Source organism: Sander lucioperca, chromosome 6 (assembly GCF_008315115.2).
Source record: "Sander lucioperca isolate FBNREF2018 chromosome 6, SLUC_FBN_1.2, whole genome shotgun sequence".
NCBI lineage: Eukaryota > Metazoa > Chordata > Actinopteri > Perciformes > Percidae > Sander > Sander lucioperca.
In genome coordinates, this window is record NC_050178.1 from 16064066 (window position 1) to 16082040 (window position 17975).

The following is a 17975-nucleotide window of genomic DNA, read 5'->3' on the forward strand; positions in this document are numbered from 1 at the left end:
AGTTTACTGTTTACTCACCGTCCAGGTAACAATGAGTTCATTGCGGTCTCCTCCTCCACCTCCAAGACCACTGGGGGCCACTGTGGGAGCTGAGTGCCAAATATACAAACACAGGATGATATAATCAGTGGATCAGGGGAAAGTAGCATAGGTCAAGAGCAGTGATGGGAATAACAGCGTTATAAATAACGGAGTTACTTTTTTTCAGTAACGAGTAATCTAATTGATTACTCTTCCCATCTTAATAACGGCGTTACCGTTACTGCCAAAAAATGTGGCGTGTTACTATATTTGAAGCTGTTTTTTTCATCAGACCAACTAGATCTCTGAGTCTGAGCCGAGAGGCAAATACTTTTTTTTACTGTTCTTCCTTGGTTAGTGGGCAGTGCACGACGAAGTGCATACATGCTGACGATTGGCTGAGTTTGAGTAAAATGTCATGGTAAGCCAATCAGAGGTAGAGTTGGGCAGGTGTTCGAAAGCCTGCATAGTCGGACACACAAGAACAACACAAGCGAGTCAGTCAACGAGAGAGAGGCGTTATGAAATCAAGGAGAGGGTTAACTTTTCCTGCTACAGATTTTCCACCATGGTCAGAAAGAACAGGGGAGACACTTTGTTTCTCTTACTATATGACTCTAGAGTCGGTACTCGCTCGAAAGCTAATCGCCGTCACTCTCTCACTTCTCCCTCGCTCTATCACCTACTCCCCACACACACACACACACACACACACACACACACACACACACACACACACACACACACACACACACACACACACACACGCCTAAGTATTTGAGTTTGTTTGCTGCTGGTATCCCTTCATCCCAAGGAACAGTGAGCATGATGGCAAGGCCCTTGTTGACTGCTGCAGGTGGAAACACTAACTTCTTCCACAGGTGGACCCGCATTTCCCACGCATTTCCAGGATTAAGTAGAGGCGGGCAGGAAAGATTGTAGCCGATCCCTCTCACCCCGGACACAAACAGTTTGAACCCCTCTCCTCTGGCATTAACCTATATATTCTTTGCAAATTCTGCACTCAACCCATTCAGCCTCTTTTTTCTTATGCAACAGTTATTTTGTATGTATGTACTGTATGTATTTTTTTTTACTGTATTTTATTGTTTATTTCATATTAATGTTTTCTCTCCGGGAACCATCACCTTATCGTGGTGGAGAGGTTTGTGTGTCCCTATGAACCTGAGGGCTGTGTTTTCTGGAGGTTGGTGCTCCTGGTAGGGTCTCCCATTGGCAAAGTGGTCTCAGGTGAGGGGCCAGACAAAGAATGGTTCAAAAACCCTATGAGTAAACGAGGAAGAGGTAGAGTTACCCTGCCCGGAGGAAGCAAAGGGGCCCCCGTCTGGAGCCAGGCCCAGATGGAGGGCTCGTCAGCAAGTGCCTGGTGGCCGGGTTTGCCACGGAGCCCGGCCAGGCACAGCTCGAAGAAGCAACGTGGCACCTCCCTCTCCATCCCATGGGCCCACCACCTGTGGGAGGAACCGCTGGGGTTGGGTGCGCTGCCACACGGGTGGCAGTGAAGGTCAGGGGCCTCGACGGACCAGACCCGGGCAGCACAGGCTGGTTCTGGGGACGTTGAATGTCACCTCTCTGTGGGGGAAGGAGCCGGAACTTGTGCGGGAGGTGGAGTGCTACCAATTAGATCTGGTGGGGCTTATCTCTACGCACAGTCTCGGTTTTGGAACCATACTCCTGTATATGGGTTGGGCTCTTTGCCCAGGGTGTGAGGCACCGGGCGGGTGTGGGGATACTCACAAGCCTCCCTACGCCTGCGGGTTGCTGGGGGGAAAACTCTGACTGTTGTTTGTGCATATGCACCAAACAAAGGTTCAGAGTATTCAGCCTTCTTGGAGACCTTGAATGGAGTCCTGCATAGGGCTCCAGTAGGGGACTCCATAGTTCTGCTGGGGGACTTCAATGCGCATGTGGGCAATAATGGAGACACATGGAGAGGCGTAATTTGGAGGAACGGCCTCCCTGATCTAAACCCGAGTGGTTGTTCGTTGTTGGACTTCTGTGCTAGTCATGGATTGTCTATAACGAACACCATGTTCGAACATAGTGATGCTCATAAGTGTACGTGGTACCAGAGCACCCTAGGTCAAAGGTCAATGATTGATTTTATAATCGTTTCATCTAATCTGAGACCGTATGTTTTGGACACTCGGGTGAAGAGAGAGACGGAGCTGTCAACCGATCACCATCTGGTGATGAGTTGGGCCAGAGGGTGGGGGAAGACTCTGGACAGACCTGGTAAGCCCAAACGGGTAGTGCGGGTAAATTGGGAACGTCTGGAGGAGGCCCCTGTCCGACAGACTTTCAACTCACACCTCCGGCAGAGCTTTTCGTGCATCCCTGTGGAGGCTGGGGGCATTGAACCCGAGTGGACAATGTTCAAAGTTTCCATTGCTAAAGCTGCGGCGGGGAGCTGTGGTCTTAGGGTCTTAGGTGCCTCAAGGGGCGGTAACCCACGAATACCGTGGTGGACACCGGTGGTCAGGGAAGCCGTCCGACTGAAGAAGGAGTCTTTCCAGGATATGTTATCCCAAAGGATTCCGGAGGCAGTTGCAGGGTACCGAAGGGCTACAGCCTCTGCTGTGAAAGAGGCAAAGCAGCGGGTGGGGGAGGGATTACAGTTCAGTGGGCAGGGGGATGTCATTGCTGCTCTTTGCAGATGATGTGGTCCTGATGGCATCATCGCCCTGTGACCTTCAGCACTCACTGGATCGGTTCGCAGCCGAGTGTGAAGCGGCTGGGATGAGGATCAGCACCTCTAAATCTGAGGCAATGGTTCTCAGCAGGAAACCGAAGGAGTGCCTACTCCAGGTAGGGAATGAGTCTTTACCCCAACTGAAGGAGTTCAAATACCTTGGGGTCTTGTTCGCGAGTGAGGGGACAATGGAGAGGGAGATTGGTCGGAGAATCAGCGCAGCGGGGGCGGTGTTACATTCAATTTATCGCACCATTGTGACGAAAAGAGAGCTGAGCCAGAAGGCAAAGCTCTCAATCTACCGATCAGTTTTCGTTCCTACCCTCACCTATGGCCATGAAGGCTGGGTCATGACCGAAAGAACGAGATCCAGGGTACAAGCAGCCGAAATGGGTTTCGCAGGAGGGTGGCTGGTGTCTCCCTTAGAGATAGGGTGAGAAGCAGTCATCTGTGAGGAGCTCAGAGTAGAGCCGCTGCTCCTTTGCGTCGAAAGGATCCAGTTGAGGTGGTTCGGACATCTGGTAAGGATGCCCCCTGGGCACCTCCCTAGGGAGGTGTTCCAGGCACGTCCAGCTGGGAAGAGGCCTCGTGGAAGACCCAGGACTAGGTGGAGGGATTATATCTCCAACCTGGCCTGGGAACGCCTCGGGAACCCCAGTCGGAGCTGGTTAAAGTGGCTCGGGATAAGCAGAGATGGATGGATGGACTGTTGGAACCGACCAATAGTGGGTTAAACATTATCTTTTTCAAACAAAGGATTTTCAGCCAACATGTGCTCAGAGACAAAGGGCCTGAGACAAAGAAAGGGCCTGCATATAGACTTTGCAGCCTAGAGTTCACACCTAGGTGTTACCTCCACATGGGGATGGTTCAACTGGCCAGAAGTCTAAAATGTGAATTATACTAGCCGCATCCAAGGTGGCGCGTGCCATCGTGACGTCAAAATGACGTAATATCCTGCCGGCGCGCCCATTTTATCGCGCACGGCTCTTTTTTTTTCAGCGGCGTGCGACAAAGCGGAAACGGGAGGCCTGAACGAGTTCGCCGACGGACTCTCAGAGTGACTGCAAGTCTCTCTTGTAAACTTACTGTGTTAAGATGAGTTCTTTTATGGTGAATGAAAGGCTTGATCCGACGAAGTAGATCATCGAATCAAATCAAAGCATTGACGGCAATGCTGCCCGTTCTGCCATTGTTTACTGTTATCTTTTTCTTCTAGTCCATAGAAAGAGCAACGTCGGTAGCCTTTGCTCATTAGCGCCACCTCTGTTCAGGAGAAGACTGCAACTAGTGTCGCGAGCACAAGCGCAGGTATAAATAGTCACGGCGATCCCATGACGTCACACTATACTGGTGCTGATCTCAAAGCTTTTAAAAGTCTGGATGCTTACCAGTTCGTTGTAGCTGGCTGGGTTACAGGTAAGCGATGCTACGCTAATGGCGGGGGGAGGTACCTCATAATGGCAAAGATAAGACATCAATCTAGTGTTTATTTTGTATTAACATCTATTCTTTACTTAAGTAAAGATTTATATAACACGTAGCCCATGTTTTTAGAGGACATGGTCGGTCGCGATGGTCAGCAGCTAGCTAGCAGTCCAAAGCTAGCTGCAGCTAGCTCATCAGCTAGCCGGGGTAGGAGCCCCACAGACCCACATTTAACTAGTTTTTTTTGGCCTTTTTGAAGCTAGTTTCCGTGCCATGTCATCTTTAATTTAACCAATATTTTTTGTATGTGTGTTAAGGTAAATGATCAAGGGAACGGCTTTCTTTTTTTCTCGATGTTAGTTATGTGGGTCATCATCAGGTTGGACCTGTTAGCAGGAACAGCTGGTTAGCACGGCAACTAGCTAGCTAGTTGAGGATAATTTTATTTATCACTATTTAAAACAAAAAGGCAATACATACACATGTTTGTGTTGGTGAGGATTACTCTGCATGCTTGTGTTGATGAGGATTACTCTGCAGATTGTGAATGTGAGAACACAAACATGAACGAAAACATACGCGTTCAGCTTGCCGTCCGTCTACAGCATAGCTCTTCCGCCGTCCGTCATGGCGTTCATAATTTGCGCGAGTGGAGCGTGACGTCACGTGCAAAGGGTCTATTGTTTAGCTTGAACGGATAACTCATAGCCTCCGCCCTCTTGATGGCATTGCCTAGCAACCCCGTGGTCTCGTCTCCTCCCCCCTTTTTCCACACACACACACACACACACACACACACACACACACACACACACTCTCACACACAGACCCACAGACACAGAGGTAGGCCTGTTACATGTCTGTTCGTTTCTTTTCTTTTGGTTGTAGGTTATAAAAGGTATATAGGTTTTGATTGATCGAAGAATTAGGCCATTGATGATGTTGAAGTTAATTAAACTCTCTTATACTTTAAATAGCACTTGTTGTGATTATTTTGTGTATTTGTTGTAATAATTGCTGGTTGAATACAGTCAGTGCTCAAACTCACCCTTCCTTTCGTTCCTTTAAAGGATACCAGATGGATTAAACAAATTAATTCAGATATGTATTTTAAAGGGAACACCACCTAATGAGACTGTTTTACAGTTCTGTTATCGGCCCCTGAGTTCAGGGTGGTGCCCCATTTTGATTATTTGTCAATTTGGTAAAGTTATTAATTCCAATATTCATAACTTTATTAATATTGATAAAACATCTTTGACAATTTGCCAATAATGAATCTGTACCCCCCCAATTCCCAACACAGTTTAGGCGGCCGCCTTAACAACACGCGCCTGCCGCCTTAACTAAGTCTTCCTGTTTGAGTGGCTGTAATGTACAAGTCGCATCAACACAGTCTGTAGGAAACAAGGTAACGGCGAGTTGTCAAGATACCACCAATCACAACGGAAAGAGCATTTGCTGGCGGTGAGTGTAACTGTCGTTTATTCACATTTAAAGGGATAAATTGTCGTTGTTTGTGGGAGTTTGTCATCAAATGTGCGGGCAACTGGGGCATGCAGAGTTGGGGGTGAGTGGACTTACTGGAGCGTTGGCATATGGCAGGCAGAGAGCATTTATATATGTATCTCTGTCCTGTTCTTCACATCAGTGAGGCTTTCTTCTCTTGTTTCAACGAAGTGGCTGCTGTTGCCCGGTCTTTAAGACACAGGTGTTGTCTGTTTTTTTTTTAATCACTACACACGGTTCACAACACACGGTTAGTTAGCGTAGTTAAACACTACACACAGTGAAATTACGTGTCTTGTTTTTATTTCACGCATACTGTCTGCTTTGAGTGAGTGAAGCTATGGGCTGAGCTCTGTTATCTTAGAGCTGTTTGTTTTGGAGAAGAGTTGTCAGGCGAAGTGGAAGAGAGCGTGTCACGGAGGATAATGGGAGCAATGCGAGTAAAACTGTTACAGCACATTTTTTTTAAATAGTTTAATGAGCTTAAAATTGCACATTGAAACTGTTATGGTTATTTATTAATTTATATTATTATTTAAATTTAATATTTAGTGTAGTGTGTAGTCCATCTTCAATTCAATTCAATTCAAACTGAATTGAATTGAATAACCCCATGCCTGTAATGAGATGTATGACAATAATAGTAGTGGGAAGTCCAGGGCAAACTTTGCCTTTGGTTTTCTGGATGCGGCCTGTGGCCCCTCACCTGCTTGCTGTGTGCGGACGGTGTGTGAGGGCAGGCTGGCCTCGCCGCTTCCCAGGATGTTGCTGGCGATGACCTGGAATTCATAATCCATCCAGGGCATCAGTCCCATCACACGAGCTGACTCTGCATTCCCCTCGATGTTCACCGGCTCTGGTGTTCAGTGAGCAGACGTGTGTTTATTCACATGGAAAGATATGTCAAGCATTAATATTCAATACACATTTATTCCCAATTTATTTAATCTACAAACTATCCAAAATAATGACAAAATGTCCATAATACATTTTTCAAAGTACTTATTTAGTCTGACTTAGTGATCCCATTTAAAAAGCTATAACCAGTAAATGTTTGATGTTTGGTTTTAATAATAATAATCGTTTTAATACTGTAAGTGTTGTGGTGTTGAGTGTTTAGTTTCCCTGTTTTTGACGATTATTATGGTTGGTTGTATTTCTGTTTCTGTTTCCTGTATTTTCCATGGATTGTTTATGTTTAGTTTTCCCGTTTGTATTGTGTATTCGATGTAACAATCTGACCATCATGGACCCAGCAGAGAGGCGACTCTTCGAGGAGAAAGTGGCGGAGTTTGAGCGCACTGTGGAGAGTCTTTGGAACTCGAGACCCGGTCAGCGTGCCCACGTTCTGCCTGTCTCTCAGCCAGCTAACACCATGGCTATTGGGGCATTGTTTGTCGCTCTGCCTGCCTCTTTGCCTGCTTCTCCAAGTCGAGCGAACGCTCCACACGGGGAGGAGCCAAAGACTTTCACATCCTTGTTCGAAGAGTTTTCTATGTGGCTTAAACGAACTGAGAAAGCCGAAAGAGCCAGCCTCCAAGCTGCTAGTCAGAGGCCCAGTACTTCCACTAGCAGCTCCTCCGATGCAACCTGGTCAGCGTACGCCCCCGACCACCAGCAGTCCTATGAGGGTACCTGCCTGGCTATCTTCTCTGGGAACCGTGGAGGCCGTAGACGGGGAAAAGGACGTCATGGCTCCCGTCGCCATGCCCCGCTTCTACCTCTCTTCACCCCAGAGGCTAAGCTGACCAGTGTCCCCGAGCTCCCTGGTGTCCCCGAGCTCCCCAGTGTCCCCGAGCACCCTAGTGTACCGAGCTCCCTAGTGTCCCCGAGCTTTCCAGGGTCCCTGCACCGTCCAGTGTCCCCGAGCTTCTGTTGTGGTGTTGAGTGTTTTGTTTCCCTGTTTTTGACGATTATTATGGTTGTTTGTATTTCTGTTTCTGTTTACCTGTAGTTACCTGTTTTTGTACTTCCTTTGTTTTTTTGGATTCCTTTTTACTACCTCCTGGAATTGTTTTTTTTGCCTGCAGCAGCTCTCAGGACTCCCTTGGTTGTTTTTTGTGTTTTGTCAAATAAATCTTCAACGCCAACTTTCTCCTGCCTGCCTGTCTCTCCCTGCGATTGGGTCCTATTATTCCCTGCTGCGTAACAGTGTTCATATCTGATTTTGTTTGGCCTTCCTGTCTCTCATAACCACTCACACATACACACACATAGGTCCACACATCCTCATTTTATCTATATTTTTGTAATTGTATGCCTTGGTTGTTTCATGTAGCCAACCTTATGCGTGTTTGTTTGATTCCAGGGTCACTTGAGTTTAATTGGTAGATTTCAGGATTTCAGATTATTTTTAATTCGTCATGAAATCTTCCTTAGGTGAAATTCCTTCTATTCCTTCACATGCACACGCACATGCACACGCACACGCACACGCACACGCACACGCACACACACACACACACACATACACACACACACACACCTGTCATCATCTTCTTCCACCCTGCTGAGAGCGAGGACCGGCCCATGATGACATATTTGCCGATGGGGCTGTGGTTATCGTAGCCACGACTCCACCTGAGCTCCACCGATGCCTCAGCCACGTTCTTCACCAGTAATCCTCCAGGAGGTCCTGGGGGGCCTGGACACAACACAGACATGTTAGCGTTTGACTGAGTACATGAAGTAGCAGGAGTTTGATCAGTACTCCATGATTCTGATTCACATTTCTGCAGCAAGCCCCACCAATTCAAAGAGACACATGTCGTCTGTCCTGATACCTCAAACTAACCAGGAAGTTCTGCAAGGCTCTCAGGTAGTACCTGTAGTTATATATATAATATTTACCTATCAATATACTGTATTAAAAAAAAAACATTGATATGACAGGAAATAACAAGGAAATGGGACTTGGTATGTTTTCACACTGACTTATGTTTATAATCTTTCTCCTTGTATTTTGCAGGACTGTATCTTTGAATTTGATCATTTCTTTGTCTTCAAGGCTTTTATTGCTTGTGTTTTTGTAATAGTAAATGCAGTGGTCTTGAGAAAATTACTTGAGAAGACAGCTTTGAGGCATCTTACCTCGAACCACTAGTTTGGCTGAAGCCGAAGCACTGTCCACCACAGTCTGAGCTGTGCACATGTACATCCCTGCTTGACTCAGCTGAGCATTCACAATCAGCAGGTCACCAATGTTTTCCTTCTGAAAGGGCACAGACAGAGCAAGAGAGAGAATCGAGCAAATAAGTTCAACGCTGTGTTAGTCAGGAGTCTAACAGACACAACAACATTACAGTGAACTCGCTGAGCTGAAGATTACAGGAGCTTATTTTCAGCTAGACCCACAGCGTCTTATCACATCAACATTAATTAAACCTTTAGACATAAAGGAGTGGGGACATGAAATGAATAGTTAATCTCATTTAGGAGTGTATTTCTGCCAGGCCCTGTGCTCAGGTACCGAGAAATGTTCAACTTGCCGTCCTGAAATTAACTAATTATTGTGGGGAAATATCTTGCGCATAGTGGCGTGGTCAACTTAGTCAAACTGAAAATGGTGGGAAGCCTGTTGTCTATTTTGGTATGTTGGTCCAAACTTTGATGTCAGTGTAACAGCATTTACTTTTGGCACCAGATCCTCATAATATAAATACAGGTGAAACAATATTAGCATATTATTGAAAAACAAGTAAGACCAGCAGTGATGGAGGCAGCCTCAACCACAGCTGTTCAGTAAACAATGGAACAAATCTTTAACACAACGATCCTCAATCGTAAAAAAAATACCAAACCAACGTATGAATGTATTTGCTAACAAGTAGTTTGTGTGTGTGTCACAGCCTGATATATCTTCTTCCTCTGTGCCACAAAAACACATCAGTGAGCCACCCTGTTGCACTGGCTGACATGTTTCTTCATTACCATGAATACACACTGTACTGCACCAATTCTGCACACCAATATTCCACTATTATTCCAAAGAATTACAATATTCCGAATTTGATACAGGTCATGTAAACAGAATATTCTGGTTGGATATTCCGAATAAGGCCTTTTTCCGAACACAGCATTTTCCGATTAAGATGTGGGATATTCTGGTATTATTCGGGTTTTAGAGGCATTCTTTGGACATGTATACAGCGCGGAATATGCGTCTCAATCAGGGTTTTTACCGCAGGCTTATGGTCAGGTCTGTGCATTGCTATGGTTTCTGTAAACAAACCAACCAGCCAACAGTTTGCAAGGCTGAAGACCTGATAAGGAGAAACACAGCTACTTTTAAACATTATCTAAGACTTGGATATCAAAAGGTTTTTGGATATGTGCACTGTAATGGAATTAGTTTAGTGGTTTCTTTTGTATGTCCTTTTCCACCCCCTACTGGTAAGTAGCTGCACTAAAGAGGAAGTGAGGTAACAGTTAATGAGAATAGGAGGAGGAAGTAATGTTTAGAAAGTTCCTTTTTCCCATGGCTTCATAGAGGGAGCATCACAGTGTATGTATCTGCTTGATCCTGTGCCTTAAAGTCCACAAAATGGCTTCATCCGTAAGTTATCCACTATTTACAGTTATGGATGTACAGGAACAGGACTCACCCCCTCCACCCGGTGGTACGGCCCGGCCGAGGCCTCCAGGTCCAGCAGGACCCTGTTGAGGGCCCAGGTGAAAGTCAGGTCCATGGTGGGGTCGTGGGAGGCGTGACACTGCAGCGTCACATTCTCCCCCTGGTTGATGTCAGCGTTGGAAGGAGCCAGCGTGATTTTGGTGGCATCTGCATGGTTTGGGCAGAAAATTAAAGCTAATTCAGAGGAAAACTAGTGGCAGCGGTGTGAACGTTTGTGGTTCTATGAGAACCACGTTTGAATATACAAAAAGAAATCCTCTAAAATGAAGAGAAAGTTGATTGTCCTGATAGGTGACTGTAACATAATGAGGCTAGTTTTCACATCCCATCGATAGAGCTTTCTCACAGCTGACATTTGGGCATGTCCAAGCAGGTAAAGCACAGTTGGCTCACTGTCATGGCTTTCGGAGACTTGATAGAACTGAGGAATTTTGTTTCACCTGCTGTCAAAATGTCTGCTGAGAAAAAGGTCCATTAGATAGAAAATCCCAACTGGGGACTTGCTCAGGTGAAAGACAGCAAAGCTTTTCAAGTAGTGTTCCATTTAAATAGGCCTGTGGTATGTGGGGAGAATCCAGTTAATGTGAAAATGACATAGTTATTCTTATTAGTCTATCTGCAGATTAGAAGTGCTTATATTAAGTATGAGAAAGATCAATTAATTACAATGTTTAATACCTCCTTCCTCTTTAACAATCATGAAAAGGCCTACTAAGAGACAAAACCTAAACAGCACATAAACTTGTGCTGTCATTGTTCTCATATAGTCTTTAAGATTTAAAAAAGATTAAAAAAGTAAATAAAAAACTTTACATAACACATCAAATCAACCATCATTTTTATTTATTTATTTGTTTTTTAAAGCATTGTGTCCACACTATGTACTGATCAGGACATTTGACAATTAAAAAATAAACTTAGTCATTGCTCTCTGGTGAACAAACTAGTTTTAAACAAGTTTTTTTTAAGTTTCTAAATGACTTAAAACATATCTTTGACATGTCTGTACTACAATGTTTTGTTATTTATCTGCCATATATGCAAATAAGGATATATCTGTAATAAGCTAATAAGCCGATAAGCCTGGTTGATTTATTGGTTTAGTGCTAAGTGCTAGTTAGTTAAGATTTTTTTTTCTCAATTACTTGGGATTTCAAGAAATAATAATGTGTTTTTATCATTAGAACTTCAGTTCAGGGTCAAAGATAAAAGTATGTATAGGCCATACACTGCAAAAATAAACATACAGACAAACAAAAACATTGACAGAGCATCTGTAATGTCACTCTTACAACTCTGGAGATACGTTTTCCACTGGAAAATTCAACTTTGCTTAGAGGAGAATTCTGGCCAATTTTTACATTAAGGACCGTTCGGTATTTATGGAATGGACCACCGGAGAAAAATAGGGGAGGGTCATGTCTTTTTATTCTTTGTTGATGGGAGGGTCATCCAATTATTTTTAGTCTAGGGGGGAGGGTCACCCAACTTTGCAGCCTTAACCTAACAGTTAGCAGCTCGCAGCTAGCAACTAGCAGCTAGCAGGGCGAGCTAGCTACCGGCAGGATAGAGACAGGGTAGGTGAATTTAAACAATGTCTGAGTTGAAAATGCATCTTGTTGTCACGTAAGGGCCCTGTTCATGTTACACAGACATTTTAATTGCATTTTGTGTCTGTTAAGAGGCACAAAGGCACTCTAAAACTTGCCCAGACAACTGCCGTTTTAGCTAAGTGGAAGCTCGTAGACGTAGCTGCAGCTACTCCGTGTTGACCGCACCGATTCGGCTCGTTTTTTTTTCTATCGACTGTACTTGTAAGATTAACGTAAAAATTGGCCGGAATTCTCCTTTAAGGTAGCCTGTGAGTCACAGCTGACTCTGACAGTTGTAGTTTTCAGATCACAAGGCTACTGACATTGGATGATTTGCTTTAGTGTGTGTGTGTGTGTGTGTGTGTGTGTGTGTGTGTGTGTGTGTGTGTGTGTGTGTGTGTGTACCTCTGACAGACAGGTGTCCGGTGCTATTGGCTTTGCCCAGATAGTTTTCAGCAAAGCAGGTGTATTTCCCTTCATCTGCCCTGCTGATGTTGTTGATCCATAAGACGCCGTCTGGAGTTACTGTTACTCTGTGAAGACAAAAGAAGAAACCACGTGTGATCAGGACAAATTCACAATTTTTCGACCAATAATAAATAAGTCAAACATTTAAGTTATTGCCTAAACGTGTTGTTTAGAGCAACTGCGTTACCTTTGACCTGCAGTACTGTACTCACATGAAACACTTCTATTAGTATGTGACTACGGACCACGTGTTACTGATGTTTGTTGTCAACAGTCTGGTCTTGTCACTGCAGCACGGCAACTACACGCAGGTGTGCACCAAGAGAGAACAAACACACCCTACAATTTATGGGAAACCGGAATCAGAACCTGTTGTATTAAATTCAATGCAACATTATAACGAGCGCAACAACGCATCAGCTGCAACATTATCCCTGCCACGAATGTGTTTTACATCAATACTGAAGGCTTGCATATGGGTTATTATGGATACCACGCAACTTGTAGGCAAGTCCCGCCGTACGAAGCAGACCGATTGGTTGGGATTAGGCATTTACCTTGAGTAGTTAAGGTTAGGATAGCCGACTTGTCAGGGGATAGGACCTGAACAAATCGGGGTACGTTACCTTGACTAAGCATGGATGCCTGGCCAATAGTAGAGTGTGATGCTATTGAAGGGCGGGTCCTCCTAGAAGTTGCGTGGGTTTCATTACAGATTGCTGGCTGGGCCAATCACAGCCAATGATCTCATATAGGCAGGTTTGGCACCATGACAACTTGCAGAGCCATTGTCCTTCACGCATTGATGACGAGCATAAACCTAGCTTAGTTATGGCATTTTGGAAAACAACCAAGATGGCTAAAGCTGATGTGGAACTTTTTTTTTTTAAGATATTTTGGGCTTTTATTGCCTTTATTGGACAGGACAACTTAAAACCCATCTTGCAGGGTTTATTTTCTAACAAATTTGCGCAATTTGCTTGTCGGTAATAAACATGTAAACTGTTACCCAACAACATCAAATACAATGGATATCACAAAACGGAATAAAATACAAAAAAGTAGTACTATTTTACAGCGGTTTGGAATGATTCTCTTTTCCCCCACAATGCATTGCATTACGTCACATTGGGGAGACGACAGACGAAAGCCCCGTCTCGGTTCACTGTCTATGGTCTCGGTCTGTGCCACTGGTCTTGCAAAATATGGCTTTTGGTCTCGACCGAGTCCATGTGTCTTTATTATGTGTATAATAATATTGGCGGGAAAGTGAAACATAGCTTGGACGGGGATTTTCACAAGTTTAGACAGCTAGCTACGTCGACGTTTGCTAACGTTAGCGCAACAGCGTTAGCCTAGACTGCTAGGTAAATATTACGACTGCCTTCGGAGTTTCCTATATCTGCATCCACGTTGTCAACATAAGACCTGTGGCGTTAGTGCTCCTTTTGTACCATAATTTCATTGAATGAAATGTTAAGCTTTGCTCCTATGAGATGGGTGGGTTTTTGTTACGTTACACACAAAGCTAACTGGCTATAGTTAGCCTGTACGTATGCTAGCGGAATTAGCTAACGTTGCGTAGCCAGCCAGCAACTTCGGCAATCGGCAGTAGTTTCGGCGAGCTAACCACGACAGTATTGTCGCCCACAATCAACCTCTGCTGCTAAAAGCAGTCAACCTGCAGTGATGTTTGAAATAGAGACACGTGGATGTGTTAGCTGGCGTGGTTAGCTCGCCGAAACTACTGCCGAAGTTGCTGGCTGGCTACGCAACGTTACCTAATTCCGTGATCGTCACCTTAGCGCCACATACAACAACAACAAAGCAGCATGGAGGAGGCGGTCGGAATGTTCCTGTTGTCATCAGTTCTATCAGTCCACTTTTCCGAGTTCCGCATTCCGTCCATTCTCATAGTAATTCAGGTAATGTTTTGCTCAACACAGACGGGGCTTTATTATACTCGGAACAGACTCTGCCTGCTGCGCTGTGGACGCGCGTGTGTGTGTGTGTGTGTGTGTGTGTGTGTGTGTGTGTGTGTGTGATGGCCGGCCAGCTGCAGGACACGCTTGTGGAGTTTAACTCCGAAAAGACAGTTAACCACAGGTTCCCGTTAATCTTATGATGGACATGTGTTGTGATATTTAAACAAACGAACCGTCAACGGCAAAAAAAAATGCCTCTTATTTACGAGAGCGGTCTGAGAGACCTCCAGCTTACAGCGAGGTGTCTGAGCATGACTGGCCAAGCGACGAGCTAGAGGCCGGGGCAGGTGCTTGCTGGCTGTCGCCTCACTTCATGGAGGTTCTCAACTCCGAAAACTTTGAAGCAAATTGTCAATTTGGCATCAATTTTTGCAAGACTGCCTATATTCAAAATCTAAACCGTTAATTTCTCACCTAAAACGTTGTCAGAAGTGAATTTAATGATGAATAAGATGGTGAAAATTGTTAAAAATGTCCCGTTGTTGGTTGTTGCTCTGTCTGCAAGTTCCAAGTTGGCAGTGGGCGTGACTTATAAGTTCGACCAATCAAGTACACCTAGGAAAAGGGAAAAGACCCTGCTCTGAAGTAGGAGCTAAAAAAGTACGCTACTGCGGCCAGAGGAACTTAAAAATCCCCAAATTTTTCCTGTCGGAACACGATGAAAATAAGTGTTCTAGGAACGCTTAGTTCTAAGAACTGCAAAAATCCCTCTGGTCAGAAAGCCCCTATTATGCACGTTTGCCAGATCGGGTAGCAGATCTGTAGTTCGAATGAGACATACGACAGCGGTAATGGACAATTTGGCTTCCAACCTGTAGGGGGACCGAAGAGGAAAAGTGCTTTGGTTTTGCTTTAACTTCACTCTGTATATTACGCTGAGCCTCACAGTTTCTCTATTTCAGGTATATTCTGTATTGTTTGTTACTTATTTGTTTCACAATAGCGAACTCCAAACTCAAGCAAATGTGCTGTACTATGTATGGAAATCAGATTGACTGAGTATTACCTGCTGCTGTTGGTGAGCAGCTCTGTCCCACGGCTCCAGAACAGGCTAGGCTTGGGGGCAGCTCGAGGGCGACACTCCATCTTCACCTGCCCCCCTCTGGCTGCTGGGATCAGTCTCCTTACTGGATTCAACCGGAAGTCTGGGGCCTGAACTGGAAGGACAGGAGGCAGGATGAAGTCCCAATCACAACACAGAGGGAGATGGATGAGATGCAGAAAGAGGATGGAGATAGTGAGGAATAATGAAAGACAGGCAGAATGCTTTTAACTTGTGGCAAGAGAGTAGTACAGTATTAAACTTGATGTTATTATTGAGAAATGTAATTTTGGGAATGAAAATCTTTTCAAGTTATAAATCAACAATATTAATTGTTGTTTTAAATAAGGGACACTAAAGACTGTGCTCCTTGGACCTTACCCTGGACTCTGAGCTCAGCAGTGGAGTAGATGGTGCCATGTTTGTTCTCAGCCACACACTGGTACATCCCAGAATCCTCCAGGGCCAGGTTACTGATCTTAAGACGAGCCCCGTTCACCTCTACCCGCTCCTGGGGGGATGGGGGGGGAATGTAGAAACAGTAGTAGGTGAGTGAAAAGCATGTGTGAGCCAGAAAACGAAGCATACATGTCTGTGCATATGTGAGCTGTGGTGTGTGGGAATTAAAATGTCACAATAAATTCTACTTCACCCAGTAAGGGGGAGAACTCCTACTCACATTTACCCTCCACCTGTGTTTTATGTCGACTGAAACACAACTATAGAAGGTTTTTGAGCTTGCTAAACTTTGGGATTTTGCTCTTTGATTTGTTCTTACACTTCAGCGGCATCAACGGGTTGCTGTGCTTCGGTGACCATCATGTTGAATGTAAACAAAAAGCTGATTGCCGTGGCGGCGCTATCGTCATCGTGTAAAGCCCACCTCAACGGTTGTGATTGGTGCCTCGATTTGGAAAAATTGGAAATGGGCTTGAATGTGCTCTTGGCCAGACTGACTTGCAGAGCAAATCTCAAATTTGCCGGAAGTTCGTCAGGGTTTTCCCAGGCTAACTAAACAGGCCATGACACAGACAATTTACACCGGCTTAAGAACATAGGCAACTTTTGTAGTTATTACAAATCACATGGCGAGGTGATCCCAGAATGAGACTTCACGCTGCTACAGTACATACGCAACAAGTTACCGGCAGGTAAATAATTTGTTTGTAGTCATTCACTACATTTATATTCATAATTGTGTAGTATGATAAGACTCTTTTACACTTTGTACTTTTACAACTTTGAGATGTTTTTCAGCAGCATGTAAACCAATACCATAACAAACAATCCAAAACAAATGAGCTACATATTACAGAGAATCACAAAGATGATCTCTATCTGCCAGTTTCAGTAATCATACTGTAGGTAATACTTTCCATCTAACACTGCCAGTTAGAAATGAGAAATGGTAGAAAATTAAATATAAGTGATTCCAGTTCGCATCAACATTGTTTGGTACCCAATCATTCACAGCAGCATCTATCCTATTCCAAGTTGAGAAGAGGTTGGCTTCCTGTGTGTAGATGTATCCACTCTAGTTTTTTAAGAAATGGCAGAACATGTGACCTTTTCTGGGTTTAATGTATTCTAAAGTACTTTCTATGGGTCGAAATAATCCATTTACAGAGATGTTTATAGAAGTAAAAGGACAACAAGAACATTAGACATTAATAATGATTAGTGACTGAGCAACCACATAACTGCACATATTTTAAGTGTAATGGTTAATAGAAAAAAGAGCAGTGCTAGAGGGAGTATTTTATCATCCCTTTGTGTGTGGAGGTATACAGTACAGTAGAAAGTAACTGTGTGTGTTACCTGTGTGTTGAGTGGCTGTCCGTTGCGTAGCCAGCGTACGGAGGGTCGGGGTTTACCAGCAGCAACACAACTCCAGACAAGCTCGGAACTGATCTCCACCTCCGAGTCGCTCATCACCTGTAACCACTCCGGCTGAGCTGGAGGTCGGGAGAAGAAAGTTAAGGAAAAGTAACAGAAATAAAACTGAAACAGAAAATGGCACACATTGAACAGAAATGCATTTAGGGAGTGAACTCAAGACGTTTTGCCACTTTCAGACATGGAGTACATTACAATGCTGGCTTAATCGGTATGTAAAGTGATGGCTTTTTGTCATTCAGACAGAGGAGACTTTTACATTAATTTTCCTAATAGCTTCATTCATGACAGCACATGTGATAGCGAGGAAGATGTTCTGTTATCTCACAGGCTGCATCCCCGATGGATTTAAATCCTTAATGACCATCGTGGGTGCGAGGGACAAGCAGTGAAACTACTTCAACATCAGTGTAATCATTTAACTTTATCTGATAGCCACTTCTGCTGCCTGCTTCATATTATCTGACAGCGCACAAGGACGTTCAGTTAGGACTTGTTTTTTATTCCAATTCAATTTTTATTCAAATTCCACATACTGTATGTACTGGATATTCATTTATTCATCCATGCTGTTGGCATGAAGGTATATTGGAAATGCATTTAAAGACTGTTGATTAGATAATTATTGTTAGAGGTTATTTCTAAACTCTTTTACTCGATCACACTGCGACGGAGGAAATAGTTTTTA

General features: G+C 44.3%; 1 protein-coding gene across 2 annotated transcripts in view; it reads right to left on the reverse strand.

Moving 5' to 3' along the window:
- Positions 1–17975, reverse strand: part of cntn2 (contactin 2) — an 89562-nt gene that overhangs the window by 23919 nt on the left and 47668 nt on the right. For both annotated transcript variants that reach the window (XR_004897617.1, XM_031277242.2), the window contains exons 9-17: positions 17210–17346; positions 15773–15902; positions 15356–15506; positions 12302–12429; positions 10276–10451; positions 8762–8882; positions 8157–8315; positions 6378–6527; positions 19–89 (exon numbers count right to left, since the gene is read on the reverse strand). Coding sequence is in view for 1 of the 2 variants with exons in the window: in XM_031277242.2 (XP_031133102.1) it covers positions 19–89; positions 6378–6527; positions 8157–8315; positions 8762–8882; positions 10276–10451; positions 12302–12429; positions 15356–15506; positions 15773–15902; positions 17210–17346 (1223 nt within the window). In the remaining variant the exon portion in view is untranslated. The remainder of the gene's footprint in view (positions 1–18; positions 90–6377; positions 6528–8156; positions 8316–8761; positions 8883–10275; positions 10452–12301; positions 12430–15355; positions 15507–15772; positions 15903–17209; positions 17347–17975) is intronic.